General features: G+C 39.0%; 1 protein-coding gene across 1 annotated transcript in view; it reads right to left on the reverse strand.

Moving 5' to 3' along the window:
- DYNC2I1 (dynein 2 intermediate chain 1) overlaps window positions 1-9509 on the reverse strand; it is a 37483-nt gene extending 27974 nt beyond the window's left edge. Inside the window, exons 1-5 of the mRNA XM_076331907.1 lie at window positions 9451-9509; window positions 5075-5128; window positions 3056-3488; window positions 2428-2480; window positions 1503-1829 (exon numbers count right to left, since the gene is read on the reverse strand). Of these exons, the coding sequence (XP_076188022.1) occupies window positions 1503-1829; window positions 2428-2480; window positions 3056-3488; window positions 5075-5128; window positions 9451-9465 (882 nt within the window). The 5' untranslated portion in view covers window positions 9466-9509. The remainder of the gene's footprint in view (window positions 1-1502; window positions 1830-2427; window positions 2481-3055; window positions 3489-5074; window positions 5129-9450) is intronic.
- Window positions 9510-16365: the final 6856 nt, after the last annotated feature.

A 16365-nucleotide genomic window follows, 5' to 3' on the forward strand; every position in this document is an offset into this window, starting at 1 on the left:
ACAGATATGGTAAGCAAAGAAAATAAACACCCATAAAAGATATGCTATGCACATAATATGAGCTTCTCCTGAAAATATTAAATACTCGGGACTGAAGTTTGTCTACATCCCCTTCTGCATTGAATTTCAGAAAGGAAACAACAAGGGATCTTGAGTCTTCTCCTTTGCTTAACAAAACCTTATAATGCTTTACCAGAGTAAATTCTGACTTTTTATAGGATATGTTCACGTTAGTATGTTAGTAACAATGGTTAAAAAATGCTCTGGGCCCAGTGTATACTGCTTAAATTGTAAGCCCAGAGCACTTTCCTAAATAACTCCTAGGCGTGGCTGAAAAACTGATAGGGACTAAGGGCTGACCTCAGTAGGCTGTGGCCAGCCTGTTTCAAAGAATGAGATTTTAACAATATGGACTGCAACAATTCACACCAGTTGGACCCAGGGACAGAGAACAGTCTCAGGCACTTTTAATTCCCAGTATGGGGACCTGACTCTTAAATTCTGTATTATGAAGGTTTGCTTAAGTTTGGAAATGTATTCAATAGGTTCTTTAACATAAAGGTGCTTTTTTCTATCCATGAACATCAGAAAAAGAAACATAACTCTGAGACAGAAGCATCAGCATCAGTGCGTATATTCTGTAACAGCTACTTGAGTAAATTTCCAAGGAAGTCAAACCTTGAGCAAGCTCCTGATAGACTTTTGAATTCTGCTGCAGAAAGTCAGTTACAGGAATCACTTGTGGTGGGCCCCTACACTGAAGATGCCTAGTATTTTCCCTAGAAAATGTATTTCTGAACTTTTCTTTGAGAAGCTTGTACATCTTCACTCTTTAGGCAGCAGAAGAAACTACCCTAGACCATCTGAATGGTTCTATGTTCCATAAAACTTACCTGATTTTAAGACTTACAAATTACTATATATTTCTTCTCTCATTCTTGTAGAATGAATACTTGTATTATAAAAAAACAGTAAAAAATGTCAAAGTTTTGATTAAGTCTCTAGGATATAACACCATATTAAAGATATTCTATGGCTTCAGAAGTAGAGGCAAAACCCATAAATATAAGGGATCTATACTCACGTGCCTACTTGTGAGTTACATGTCCATGCCCCCTTTATAGGCAACATCGAAAATAGCTTCTGTTAAAATCATATTTTTTTTCTATAAAGGCAGCCAATACATTTTAATGGACCTCTAGCCTAATCTCATCTCCACTTCAAAGTGTTAGTAAAAATTTCAAAAGTCATAGCAATAGAGTTTTATGAATAAAAGACGTTTCTAACGTATAGACAAGTTTCTAGTTTAAATTTCATGGAAGGAATCAGCTCTGGGTTAGGATACTTAAATGCAGATGTAGTATTTTAATCTACCAATTTAGCCTCAAATTTCAGAAACAGTTGACTTACAATCCTAGTATTTTTATTATTCACCTTACCAATGATGATATATCAACAAAGCGAGTTACAAGGTAATGTTTTAAAGTCTTAACAAAACTAACCCTTAGATCATGCTTCTTTCTTTCATTTTCTCTACTTTTTACTCTCTCATTAGCTTCTGCTGGTTGCCCTTCTCTGTCTCCATGGGAAGACCCCTCTTTAGATCTCTTTGATTTATGTTTTTCTTCCTCTTCCTTTTCATAACGTTTATGACTTCTCTCTTTTGAAAGCCTCTCTTTTCCTGGCCTAACAGAATATTCTTTTTTTACTCTGTGTCTTCTTTCTCCCTCTTTATCCAACTCTTGATCTTTCTGTAACTTGTGTACACGTTCACCTTCTTCAACTTTGTAGGCTAAAAATTTGTCAATGCTCTTTTTGGTATCAGGATCCTGGAAAGAGAAAAATAACATTAAAGAGTTAGAAAGTTCTCCAAGACTGTTTTATCCTCACAGGTCCATGCATTTTTGACCATTAGAATGATGTATTTGTAAGTACCTAATCTCCTTCTGCCACATGGATTTTCCAGCCATTTTTTTTAAATCTCCTACGATGGCAAGTTTCAAATTATCGTATCACTTGAGATTCTGATATTTCTTCTGGGACATCATGTACTTTGCTACAGAAAATTCTTTGGATTATGTATTGTTCACACAAAAATTTAATTCTTTGTTTACTAGGTGGTCTAACATAAAACAGGATGTATACTTACCAATATCCTTGTAATAAAGGCATAAACAGCAGATGGAAAATTTTGATGTAGTTGTACAAAAATAAAGCACTGTTTGCTATGCAAATTTTATTTTACTTTTACTTTAAAAAAAGAATGAAGTATGTCCTTAAAATAGTGTGTTTTGTACACTTGTGAGGACCTTACTATCTATGCATCTCTTGGATTTCTTGGGAACTGGAGTCCGATCCAGTTCTTTATTATTCTACAATTTTGTCTTATTCCATTATGAAACACGTCATTCCTTTCCCTTCCTTTACCTTCTTTTCTGTATGTCTTCTTTCTCGCTCTTCAATGCTTGTTTTCTCCTCCTCTAGAAAATATATGTATAAATTAATGAACAAATTTTATTATACTCAAACTCTGTACATAATTAACTCTAGCAAGTAGAAAATAGTATTTCAGTGACATGGGTTTTCTAAAACATAAGAGCTTTCTAAAAGTAACGCAATACTCTCTTGAAAGTCTCTCTCCAAAACTGGTTACTCCTTTTTCTTTCCTAATGAATCTCTTTGTTCTCAGTCGTCTTCTGTAATGGTAAGAGTAATGACACATGCTACTAACTTCAGCAATCACCCTGCAACTTGGGGATTCAAATGGATCACTAGAGAATGTCTAGGCAGGAAGGCACCTACTCTCTTCAGGTCAGCTGACCAACAAAAACAGTGACATTCGCCCTCTCTTCAGAGGAAGGGAAACAAGCATGAAAATTTTTAAAAGCACCAAAATAAAACTAGGTTACCACAAGATTCCATAAAGATATACATTTCAGTAGGTACTCACACCTGCCTGTCTTTATCCTCTATGTACAGATGGGGTATGGTTTCAGAGTATTTCTATCTAAATATCAAATATTTCAAAGTACAACAGCAACCCAAAGCAACTTACCCAAATGATGCCTGCTTTCTCTTCTTCTGTGATGTTCTTTATCTCTTCCTTCATATGATTTCAGATTATTTTGTATATCTGTTTGCTTTATCTCATGTCTTTTATGTTTTTTGTCTCTTTCTCTATCGCTCTCCCTGTCTTTATCTTTTGGTACCCTGTATCTTTCCTTCTCCAGACTTGACTCTTGAAGCTTATCCTTGTATCTCTCTCGGTCTCCTTCTCTCTGGTGCTCTTTTCCCCTTTCTCGCTCTCTCATTTTATCCCTGTCTCTGTCACCAGATTTAAATCTCTCTCGCTCTCTCGTTCTTTCCTTGCTTTTCCCTCTGTCTTTGCGTTCATGTTTATGAGTGTCTGTGTCATAAACAGACTTCTCTTTCTGCAGTTTCTTTTCTCTGTGCTTTTGGTCTTCATTTTGACTATCTGGTTGTGATGCCTGAAATAAAAAAAAAAATTAAAAATCTATTATTATAATTCAGCAATCTATTTTGATATAGTATATTCATGTGAAAAAAAATAATGGATTGCTAACTATGAATTTAATTTCCCAAACTGTATTAAAATGCTGATCTATTTCTAGGCTTACTTTGTAAAATTACTAACATTATGTCTGTACATATTGTAAAAAGAACTAATAAATGAAATAAATAATAAGCTGCATTTTCAATGTATTTGAAAAGAATTTGGTAAAAAAAAAGAAAATTTACTGTGGAACCATGCATTCTGTTTAGAGCTAGGTTGAAAAATTAACTAAGCATCTTAAAGCTGTTAGCTCATGTAGACAGAAACTGTGCCATCTTGTAAAATATGTTACAGATATAAACAATAATGATAGATAACTGGGCATCCTGCAGCTGCCTTTAGAAGAGAAGATTAGCTTTTACTTGAACAGAAAGCAGCATATAAAAACTGTGAAAGAAAGTTTTTGTCCTAGATCCCCTGAGGATGCAACTATTCTTATATTTTTTTAAAGTCATAAGAGACTATATATTCCTGAAGTAAGTAGCACAACTCCCACTGATTTCGCTACATCCATGATTTCAGCTATTTACTCAATGCAGAACAAACAGAACTTGCTTTGATTATAGTCAATGAGTAAAGTGAATTAAACTTTATCCATCTGTTTCACAGAAATGAAAGTCCAACCACACCACTTCTGTTGGAACCAAAGCATTTCAACTCAAATTTGTTTGCTTTAGCCCACGTGGAATTAGTGGAAATGTTACCAAATGTCTGAAAAATACAAAGCACTTATACTGTAGCACTGGCACTGAAATAACAGGGAGCTTTGAAATGTAATTGATAGAAACCTAGGTAATAGATTAACAAGTAGGATGCTTTAGTTTATCAAAAAACTAATGAAGATCTGCACAAGACATAGAAAAGAAGATACATATTAGAAAACAGCTTTTAAAAAAATATAGCACAAAACTAATATGAGTATCAGTGGTGTAACTGACTGGAGCCTGAATGCCTATTTGACAAGTGGATAAAGTAATTAACCAGTTTAAAAGTGCGTGACAAACATGATAGATGATGGTAACAAATACAATACATAATATAAATGTAGGAAAGTGAATCAGTATGTATAAAGCAGAGCTGTAACTTGGATTTGGGTGGCCAGCAAATCAGACCCCATTGTGTGCTGTGTGATTACCATAACAATGGTATTTTTTCCATTTACCTAATTAAGAAATCTGTAGAGTAATCTTATATGACTTGTGTAGCTAGAAACAGTTGAGTGGGCCAGCCTCTGGACACACTTGGACTAGACAGATTCCAGAACAGTCAGTTGTGGCAAGGAAGTTAGCAGCCACACATTAAAGATCTGTACTGTCTGTATTCAGTGATGCAGATTTGAAGTGTCTGATGTACCAAAAAGCTTTAAAGACCTATTATAGATCCCACAAGGCAGAGTGGTTAGTAGAACAAACAGTCAACCCTTTATGTTTAGACTGTCAATAAATTCCACTGCTGTAAGGTAACTTAACATCAAAACTAGTAGAAATAAAACAAAATCACCCTAAGATGTTTTCTAAGTTCTTCTGATTTCCAAGTATCTTCTTTGGTTCTTCTCTAGAACAGAAAAGACAGCAAAAGACTGAGTAAATAATTTGCAGAGAGAAGTAAATCATTTAACAACGAATAGTTTTTCAAAGGAAAGGATCAAGGTATATATGGCAAGTACCACTGAATTTTGTAATGTAAACATTAATTTGATTTAGCTCTAATGCATATACTTACAGCACACCTGATCTGACTGGACCTGGAAGAGGCCTGAAGCTCAGACTTCTACTGGGTTATCCAGCTCTGCACACACACGGTAACCAATTTTGAGGGCAGTGCCTATGGTGGGTAACAGTGCGGCCCTTCAAAGACGACTTAAAATTGGTCTTCCAATGATAGACCAAACTGGTACACACAGTCAGGCCACTTTTGGAAAGTTATCAATGTCATTAGGTTCAATCTCCTGCTCTGTTAGATCTAACTTCAAAGTCCTGGTCAGGGACTTATTTAGGTGAGGTTTTAATATGTCTGAAGTCGGAGGTTTTCTGGGCAACCTGGTTCTTGGGTTTGACCATGCAATTAAAAATGTTTTCCTTATACCGAGTCATAATTTCCCTTGCTGATAGTTAGGGCCACTACCTTCTGTCCTCTCACTGTACATCTCAGAGAAGAATTTGGCTCCATCTGTTCCACAGATCCTCTTTAGATACTTGAAGACAGCAGTTAGATCCCCTCTTAGTTTTCTTTTCTCTAGCCTGAACAGCTCCTTAGCCTCCTTCCCACATACATCAGGGCTCCAGCCCCATAGACATCTCAGTGCCTCACTCTAGAATCTCTTTAGTACTGGGGGCCTTAAAACCAGACATAGTACTGCAGACAGGGCCTCACAAGTGCTGAGCAAAGGAGAATAGTCTTCCCTACACCTGCTAGCTATGGTCTTCATGATACACGTAACCAGTATGTGGCTGACCATATCCAGTATGTGGTTAACCATAACCACCTGAAGAGCACCCTGATGACTTACGTTCAAGTTTCTGTCCACCAGGACCCCCAGATCCTTTTTCTGCAGAACCACTCACAGAACCCATTCACATGGCAAACAGTAAATACAGTGTTTTCCCCTTAGACAGATCATTTGAGCTGCCCCAAACTCAGCTGTAAGAACATTTCAGGGGATAAATAACATGGGCAAGCAATGAATCTAAAAATACCATGACAAATGTAATCTTTTTTTTTTTTTCATCAGCAGGGATCTGACACAGCCACAACACATTTTTGTTAGATTTTTAAACACTAAAAGTTAAAAATAGATTACTGTGCATTTGAAGTGAACCAAGGAAGCTTCTGGTTTAGTAATTGCATGCATCTCAAAAAATGCTGGCACTATTTTTCAATCAACTGTCACTTAATATTTTAAAATGGTTCAGACTACATGCGTAAGTTGACTGCCATATGAAATATTTGTATGTAGCATTGAAGAAAAAAGTAAAAAGATAATGAAAATAATCAGAGTATACATGGAGATTGTTTCACTAGGCTTCTCCCTAGTTAAACAGGTTATATTTCTTCTATCCTCATTTGCAGAGTTACTGCCCTTAACTGCCTGGCTGCTGCTAAATAGATTAAACTAAAAAAATCATATTGCTTGAGATCATTAAAGCAAATGAGGAATTTTAATCTATTGAAAATTTTTAACTAGTTCATTGAAGGATGATGGCTATAATCAAAGTGTCATTACCAGGCTACACTTATTCTCAAATTTAGACTTGGTAAAATTTACTGAAGATCAAGAAAATAATCACTGATAAATATTTGAATGATGAGCTGCACTGGTGGAAGAAAATAAACATATGGTGCCCATTTTTTGCTAATTGATTATATGGAAGCAGCATTTTAGCAGTATAATTTTTTTATTATTCTACATGAAAAAAATCGTGCCTTCTCAAACTTAGATTTTATAGAAGATTGTAGTGGACTGGTAAGCTTCATCTAAAGTTGATCAGAAGTACCAAGGTGGCAGCCTTTGTAACAAAAAGAAAATGCCCTTTAAGTTTTATTTTCTTCTGATCCTTAAAAAAGGCAAGGGAAGCACAAATATTTACTACTGCAGAAAGTCAGATGAGAAAGTAAAACCAAACGTGATCATTTTCTTGAGTGGAGTTTTAACAAAGCCTAAGAAACTCAACAGAACTTGTGTGAGGGTAAGATGGAAGGAAGGATATGGATGGGAAGAGAACAGAGTGCTGTATTATAGTCTCAAATAGTAACCTATTTAAAATCCCTAATATATATGATTATGTTTTGGTTTTAGACAATATTTAGGTACGTATCAGCAAACAAAGAAAGAATGTTAATGATGTTAATAGCCTAAAACCTGTATAACCAATAAACAGTATCAGATAAGGTAGTTTGAGATTTATTTCAAAGCTGAGGCAAAAAGCACGCAGCAAACATTTAGAGATGATTCTCTAGTGCCCAAAAAGGTGCATCTGCCACTTTCCTGGCGTCTGCAGTTTTCATGTCCCCACCACCACTAGAATCTGTTGCTTTTATATAAGATTTTCCACTTAATTCTCTGCTTTTGCAGGAGACTAACAAACAAATAGAAAGAGAGAGATCTTTTATAAAGCTTAAAGAAACTTAATACCTTTGAGACCACTGTCCCTCTGTATGTAGAGGAATCATTGTACACACAAAAAGAAATGTTTAAAACAAACTTTAAAAGGATTTATTGAAGTTTCTCACCCGTCTGCTAATTTAGAAGTCCTTATATACTCACTTAAATCCAGATTAAGATTAGTTATTTAAACCACACTGGGGTTTAACTTAATTCATCCCCCTGAGAGCATGGGGAGCTCAGCAGCTGACATAAAAAGCCACAGATTTACTGAACTCAAAAAGTGCTATGAAGATTTTTAACATTTAAGAATCTGTCCTTTAAACTAAACAATAAGTATGTTGCCTAATGAAGTTAGTGGAATAAGAGACCTCGCTACTTTAGATAAACTCTTCAAAAGACATCGAGGGGTTTCTTCACTCACAACCTAGAAAGATTGGAGGTTTTCAGGACTTAATATTAAGTTTGTAACTAAGTTAAGAACTCAGTTAACTATGATTCTAAAGAAAAAGAAACAGAAAAACAGTAAAATGTCTGTAGTTTTTAAGCCAGAGAAAAGCACTTTATTTTTGACATATAAGTATTTATCTTTCTTATTTCCAATATGAGTTGCCTACTTGAGAGCCCTCAAATAGGTAAACAGAACGAGTGATAGACTTGATTCACTAGAATAGAAGCGGCAAAAGGAGGCTTTCTCATACAGTGTGGCTGTTAGTACAACTGCCTCCAGGTCTTTGGCAGTCTTATACCAATGCACCTGAAAAATTTTAGATCAGTTTAACTTTCCATCACAATTAACTAACTCTCCTCTTTTCAGTAAAGGGGTTATTGGTGTACCACAGTTACTAAAATGATATCTGAACGGAAGTTTTGAGAGTGGTCCTAACATACTACTTCACATACCCTGCCCAGCCACTCTATTTCTTACTCCATTTTCTATTCAGCATGACCACAAATTAATTAGCTGTAAAATCCACATTCGCACAACAGTAATAAAAGTGATTTGATACTTCTGCTTTTTCAAGTGAATATGTAATACAATAATTGATGTTAACATGTCCATGTGGTTTTGTTTCCTTCATTTTGGAGCTCTACAAACTTTTTATAATTTAAAACTATCATGCAAAAGTTATGTGGGTTCCTCAAGAAGTAAACCCCAACAATTAGTGGTTACAGGAGTATCAATTATTAAACATACTTCATCTACAATCTGAAACATGAACAGCTTTGGATATTTTCATAAACCACCTATCCTCTTCTGCAGAAAGATCTGTAGCTGCTACGGTCTCATCCTTCTGCGAGAGGAGTAAGGACTTCCTCACTCCGCCACTTGGGTGGGTTTCACCGGCGTGCTGACAAAACAAGGAGACTTGACTTGTCCAAGGAGTGCCGTGGCCGTTCTCGGGGCCAGCAGAAGCAGCACTAGGGCCGTTTCCTGCCTTCGCCCCCACAGACGCCCTGGCTTATTCAACACCAGGGGACACGAGTGGCGGCAGGGAGACGCGGCCGGGTGAGGGGAAGACTTCGGCAGGCGCCAGGGCACCTAAGGCATAAAGGGCCGGGAGCAGGGGGAGGTCGAGCAGAACAAGCCGGGCCGGGCGGCGGCCGGGTCCCGCTGCCACCGCTCCCGGCACCTCCTCAGGGCTTTCCTGGAGGAGAGAAAGGGACGAGGCGGGACGGCCCCTCGCACGGTGTCCGCAGGAGTCGGGCCTGGGCGGCGCCGGCAGGCTCGCCGGCTCCCCGGAGCCCCGACCGCTTCCCAGCGGCCCCTCACCTTGTCACCCTCCATGCCGGGGGCAGGCGGGGCGCCGCGTCCCGTCGCCACCGGCCGCCTCCGAGCGAGCAGGAAACCACGGCAGCTGCGTCCGAGCCCGCCTAGCAACAGGCGGCGAGGGGGAAGCAGCCGATCGGCCGAGCGACGGATGAGTGCCGGGGCCCGCCGCGAGAACGGGAGGCTGCTGCTGCCGCCGCACAGGATTGTGGGAAGGGGAGAGGGCGCCCGGCAGTGACGGGGGACGTTTCATGGCATAGCTCGCTCCACTGCGGCGCGGCAGGATGGCGTCTGGCCATCTCCAGCCCTTTCTTAGCGAGAAGCGGCAGTTCGGGATGCCTACGTGGCTACGGGAAGGTTTTCCTCCTCGAGCCGGTGCCCAGCTGGGTTTCCTCAGGTGGAGGGGCCCCGGGGAGGGCTCGGACCTGCTGCGCACCACCCTGTGAGGTGGCGACAGGGCGCTCACCCAGGCAGCCTTTAAAGCACCCTTGTTTTCCTGTTCGCTGCTGACCTTTCATAGGCTAAGTATACCATGAAACCATTCCTTATCGTAGCTGATTCACTTTTAGTAAAGTCATGCACGATTACTGTGGAAAAAAACCGTTAAGGATAAGGGTGATATGCTTAACTTAATCTGTCGTTTACCCGGATGTTAGGTAGAGGCAGGTATGAAGAATACCTGTAGAAATAAAAATGTTAATAATATTCTCACAGTAACAAATACCGGAGCTGTTTTCTGCAACAAAGACCAAGTGGCAGCTTACCAAACACACGTGAAACAAACGACGTAAACGATGATTGCCTGCAGGAAAGGTGTGTGCTACTTTCACAGCAAATATTTACAACCTATTAATGTGCGATTTAAAAGAACGGGTGAAAATTCCTCTAGGCACTTTTAACTTTGTTGCCTATTTTTTCTTTTTAAGAGTAAAAAAAAAAAAAAACAATGTAACTGTTACTGCTAATATTAATGTTTGTAGAAAACTGACTACTGGGGGGGGGGGGGGGAGGTAAAGGAAGAGGCATTTTTGCAGTTGAGAAACATTCTTGCCATAGCTCAACAGGAGTTTGTCACACTGACTTAAAGGAGATAAAATTTAACCCCTTATACTTGACCTTAAATAGTCAATTGACAAATACATACAAAGCCTCGATATAGTTGCCTCTGATTCATGTTTCCAGGATAAATTAAAAATGCTGTAAAAGTTGCCTCACTGTCCGGACAATGAAATATTTTCCTTTATCATGTAGCAGAAAAGCAGAGGCAAATTAAGCAAGCGAGTAAGAGAGAAAAAAAAAACCAACTTGATATTTTATTAAAACCAAACAATAAACCACCATTAACTGTAAGTATGACCTTTAAGGGCTAAATTATATCCACTAAATATAAGCATCTATGGATACTAAACTATTTATAAACATTCTTATGAATTATTTAGCTGTCTTTGGCAGAGCAATAATAATCTATAAGCATTTTATATCTTCCCTGAACAAATAAAAATGCACTTAGAAGCCATCTTGGATTAACTCAAAGAGCTCTTCAGCCAAAGTGGTGACAGTGTTGTAAACACATGGAACTAGGCATCTGCTTAGTAAAGGATACTCTACAGAAATGCTGTCCTACATACAGAGGCTGAAGGACAAAAACTAACTTCAAGTACTCTAATTGAATTTTGTTTTTAACAACAATATAGCAAATACATACAACTAAAACTAAAAAATGTGACAGTGATACCAAAGACTGGACAGAAGAAAAAGCTTTTTTTCAAGTTCCGGTCCTACCATCTACTCTTTAGAATATGCATATGATTTCTTACAAAAAAAAAAAAAAAAAATCAGTTTTGGCTGCCAATAGCTTTTTCTTACCCCTATTAGAGTATACTAGTCAGGCAGCTTTATGGCAAGAGAAAAATTACAGATGTGGGAAGGCACCACTAGAGGGTTTGGAAAGAACTTTTCAAACCTTAAAGCCAGGGATCAAACTGAAGTTTAACTGCTACATGAGAACACAAGCTGGAATAACACCTTTGGAATAACAGAACTAAAAGTTGTGCATGTTTAAGTATTTCCACCATGTATTAAAATAAACTACAGTTTCTCACCAATGTAGCGGAAAAAATGAATACATCAGTAGTTTTACTGTTCTTGTAAAAATGGGTGTTACAATCATGTGAATACAGGCAATAAAATGGCACATATCTGTTGTATTACTAGACAGCATAAAAGGATGCCCTAGCTTTTCTTGGAAGGAAGAGTGTTGTAAACAAGGCTTTTGGTAGCCCTGGGAATTTTAATACAATTTTAGCTTCTACATGCTTTTCTCTTGTCTGGCTTGGTACACATTTCTTCTTCTTCACCTGCACTGTTATCTGAAAAACAGGAATATAAAATAACTCAGCTTTTTACATTCTGTAGTAATAAGCTATTTTTTGTCTTTGGATGTTCCTCTAATCCTGTGAAGCAATATTGCATTTTTCTTCACGTCTGTATGGAATGACACACCACAGCATTACACCAAAAAATTATGGAAATATCAACTTTCATAGGGACAACATGGCAACCTTCCACCATGCTTAAAAATGATGATTCTTTTATTACTTAAAAAAAAAATAATGCTTTTTTTGTATGAAGGAAGAGACTTGTTAGCATCTAGGCTTTGTAGCTGTATTTTTTGCCTTTTTTTAACCAATTTCTGCTGAGGCCTTATGAAGATGAGAAGAAAACTCAAATATTACTATCAATGGAAGTGCATAAATGACCTCTTGCAAAGTGTTCAAAATGCTTATGTTAGTCAGTCCTCCAGGTTCATAAATAGAAACAGCAAAAATGTGGATCTCTGAAGTAAACTTTGTGCCTTCAGTTTTGGACTATAAATTGTAAGAATCCCATTAGGGGAAAAAAAAAGATTATGATTATTGTGAAAACTTACTAAGAAACACATTTTAGTGGGAAGTATTTCTGTCTTCAGGAACAATAAATATTTGAGGATCTTATCATGAGAGTACAATTTATGCATTCAGTGAAACTGAAGCCAGATTGAGTGATACCAGGGATCAGGCATGTACAGTTTTGTTCCAGAAGCTCTGTATAGTGAACAGGTATGGTAGAGTCTTCTGACTCTTCTTTGTGCTGTATACTAGATAATTTGAAGCAGGCAGAAAATATTTGTGCTATATGCTAGATAATCTGAAGCAGGTTGAGGCAGCTGGATAAAATCAAACACAGAAGTAGTCAGTATTCCATCATGAGAATTTACTAGGATGAAACTTCTTGTAAACTGTGCTTCCATTAATAATTACAAATTTTTTAGGAAAAAACTCCTGAGTAAACATTCTCAGATTTCTACTCAATAAAGATTTCTATTTGATAGTTAAAAACCTGTAGAGCAAAGCATCAGACTGAAATAATGCTGTTGGGTAAAATAAGGTATAATATCAAATATTGTCCTTCAGGGAAGATTAACTGTTACTGAAAATGGTCAAGAAGCAACAATTACATTGCTTCCAAAACATGTTTTCTTGTGTGAAATCCAAAGAAGTTGGGGAAACTTTTCTTTTTCACCATATAAACTGAATTTTGCCAATTTTTCTCATCCTCAAAAATCCAGATGTATAAATAAGATCTTCTGGAAAGTTATTCTGAAGAACAGTGCTGGTACATACTGGAAAAAAAGCATCATGGCAAACTGATGTGATGCAAGGTAAAGATAAACATAGGAGGACACTACTTTGACTCCAATGGAAGCTACTGAGTTTGAAAAAGCAAAAAAAGAATCCAATAAAAAGGAGAAACAAACGCATATGGCTAAGAGTGGGTATAAAGGAATATTGCAAGCAAAAAGTATTAATTAAAAATCTAAGAAGGCAACAGACCTACAAGGCAGGATATGAAAAGAGTAAATATTATCTAAATGAGATAAATATAATCAGCTCTGTAGCTGGTACTAGAGGATACTTAAGAAAAAAACAGAGTAATCTCTGTGCCATAAGTGAGTATCTTCAAGAGTTCCTGATGCACTGAAGACTGCTATCGTAAGTATTAAAAAATAGGATCAGGAAATACATGAATTAACAATTCCAAGATTCTCGAGCAAATTATTAAACAATTTATCAGCACCAAAAAGATTAGAATAAACAAATAACTTGTGTTTATCCAGAACATTTTATGAAAAACTTTCTAATACAGTAACTGGCCCTAATTTATCCCCTAGCAGCAGAGTTTGTATCTTGATTTTAACAAGACTCTCTTGTCCCTATTATAATAGTGGCATGCTAATTTCATACCACCCAGTTTCTTCATCAAAATACGGTGTGGGGCCAAGTTAGTTATCTGCAGAAGTTCTAAGAAGCCAGCGGTGACCTCTTTATCAGAATGTTCTATTGATGTTACAGATAAATGCTATCAAATGAATGCTACAAGAGCTTGTTTCGGTTTTCTTATTTGATTGGCACAGTATCACCCACCTTTAGTTCTGATAAAACAAACTTCCGTATCAACTAATGAATTAATTACTCTGCCCAGGATCAGTGCTAGGCTGCCAAGCCTACAATTATGTGTTTGTCATCCTAAATGTTACTACAAGATTAATTATTTTTCTGATGTGCTTCTCCAGTGTATTAATACCGACTGTACAGGGTACTCTACAAATTCTACATCCAGCTCATTTGCAGAATACACACTGAGACATAAAGGAGAGCAGAATAAGATGCAGCATATGGTAAAGTGTTAGTTGGCAAACCTCATGTTAATTCAATCACTTTCTTTTTTCTCGTTTTGAATTTTCATTCTGGTTTGTGGTACAGTTGTCTTCTGCTTCAGACACTGTGAAGCCAGATAGGGAAGTAAAATGGAGCAACGGAGTCCAAGACTGAGAACAAAGGGCTTGAAAAAATGAGAAAATATTAACAGTATTGGTTGTAATGGAGGGAGCCAAGATAAAACATGGCCATTTGTCCTAGGTGTTACTGAAACTCAGAAGCGAGGAGTTAACGAGAAAGTCTATATAAGCAAACTAAGTAATTAGAAGAGGAATACAATAAATGCAAAAAATCACCCACATTTACTGTAGTTTGATATTATTGATATCCAAAGGGGTCACAGAGTCATACTTGATACCCCCAGTTTAAGGTAACAAACTTTTATAGGGTCTTATACTGCCCTTCAGTCCGCTCATGGTTACAGCCTGTAGGTGTTTTGAGTTCTCTAGAAGTCAAGACTCAAAGTAAGTAAATTGTCATTTCAAAGCTTGGATTACCATATAGTTGTAAATTGTTGATTTTGTTACTCCTTTTTGTATCATTTGGTCATTCTGAATTTTCATCCTGACTAACCTAGTTATACAGGCAGAGGACACACACCGTCAATGGTAAAGAGGGAGTGAAAAAGAGCGACGTGAGTCTACAGCCAGAAATGTTTTTTTGCTTAGAGTGGTTCATTGTGTCTGATTGCAGGCTTGGAGGGAATTTGGAAAGATGATACAACAGAACGGCACATTCAGTTGTCAAGATATGGATTCTTTTTCCAATTCTGCTGTGCAGTACTGAGCAAACAACTTTTCCTTTTGTGCCGTTGCCTTTCTGACTTTTTATTTCTCTGGATAATTGAGATGAGGTTGCCTTCACTTCTTAAGGAAATGAAGCTTATGCAGCTTTCCTATTTGTCCATTTGTATGTGTTTTCATAACTGCTCGGCCAATTCTCCCCTTTTCCCTGCCTGCAAATACTATCCTCATAAAGTCCTAAAATTTTGTGAAAACTGGCAGCTGAAGAGCAGAGAAAGGACCCTCATTCCCACTAAGCGAAAGGTTGGCTATTTAAAGCCAAAAGAAAAAAACCTCCTGGTAAATGCTGAGTTTAATCAGCAAGTGCATACCAACAAACTGATTAGCACACCACTAAGGACAAGCAACAGCTGCCTCTTCCAAAACTGGTGGTTACATAAAAATTACTGAAGAGATAATGGAATGGTAGGAGGAATGATGTGGGAACCAGGTGTTACTGTGAGAAAGGGATACAGGACGCAAGTCTGTAGAAAATCAGTTCAGTTCCACGGATCAGGACTCGTGTAATCCCACGAGCCTGGATCGTGGGTGCCATCCTAGGTACTCCCTCACATTAACAAGATGACAGAGGGGTCAGCTTTATCTGAGGATGTGTGAGCAAAGCTTCAGGAACACCTGTTCTAAGGAGCGGAGTGACTGGCCTCTGGTTCCTCCGACCTATTGATCAGTCAGTCCTTTAATAATATCGGTCAACAAAGAAAAATACGAAGCTTGTTACCGAAGGGTGTAACAGGTAGAAACCATTCAACCGCATAGGTGACTAAGGGGAGCGGGGAGATGGTGCGGTTTGCCCGTGAGGAAGCACACGCTAGCACGTTCGCGGCCCCTAACGCCTTGGCAAGCGGGTTCTGCTTCGTGCCACCCAGCAAGAGCCTGTTTCCTTGTTACGACTCCCTCTTCCCGCGGCACGTTGCCCCCCTCGTTCCTGAGAGGCCGGTGGCCGTTACGGGCGGGCGCTTGGGCTGGCTGCCCCCAGGCGAAGGCGGGCGGGGGATCCGAGGCGACGGGGGTCCCGGCGGCAGGAAGGAGAGCTCAGCGAGAGGCGGCGACGATCTCCTCCTGGCTCGGATCCCGTCGCGCAGGGCGAACCCGCGCTTCCTAGGACAGGCCTGGAAGGGAAGGATGAGAGAGAGTAACGCCGGCTCCGGCCCGGCAGAGGTGAAGGGGCCGCGGGACGCCCGGCTGCCCGGGGCGGGGGGAGGCGGCGGAGCAGCGAGGGCGTTCGTCTGGCCCGCCGGGCGCCAATAGCGGCGGGCGGGGACGAGGCGCCTCCTCGCGGTGGCACAACCCCCCCCCCCGCTGCACCACCCTCCCCGCGGCGACGGCGGTTTGGGCCGGGCCGCCCCGAACCCGGAAGC

The sequence above is a fragment of the Aptenodytes patagonicus genome, chromosome 2 (assembly GCF_965638725.1).
Source record: "Aptenodytes patagonicus chromosome 2, bAptPat1.pri.cur, whole genome shotgun sequence".
NCBI classification, from domain to species: Eukaryota; Metazoa; Chordata; class Aves; order Sphenisciformes; family Spheniscidae; genus Aptenodytes; species Aptenodytes patagonicus.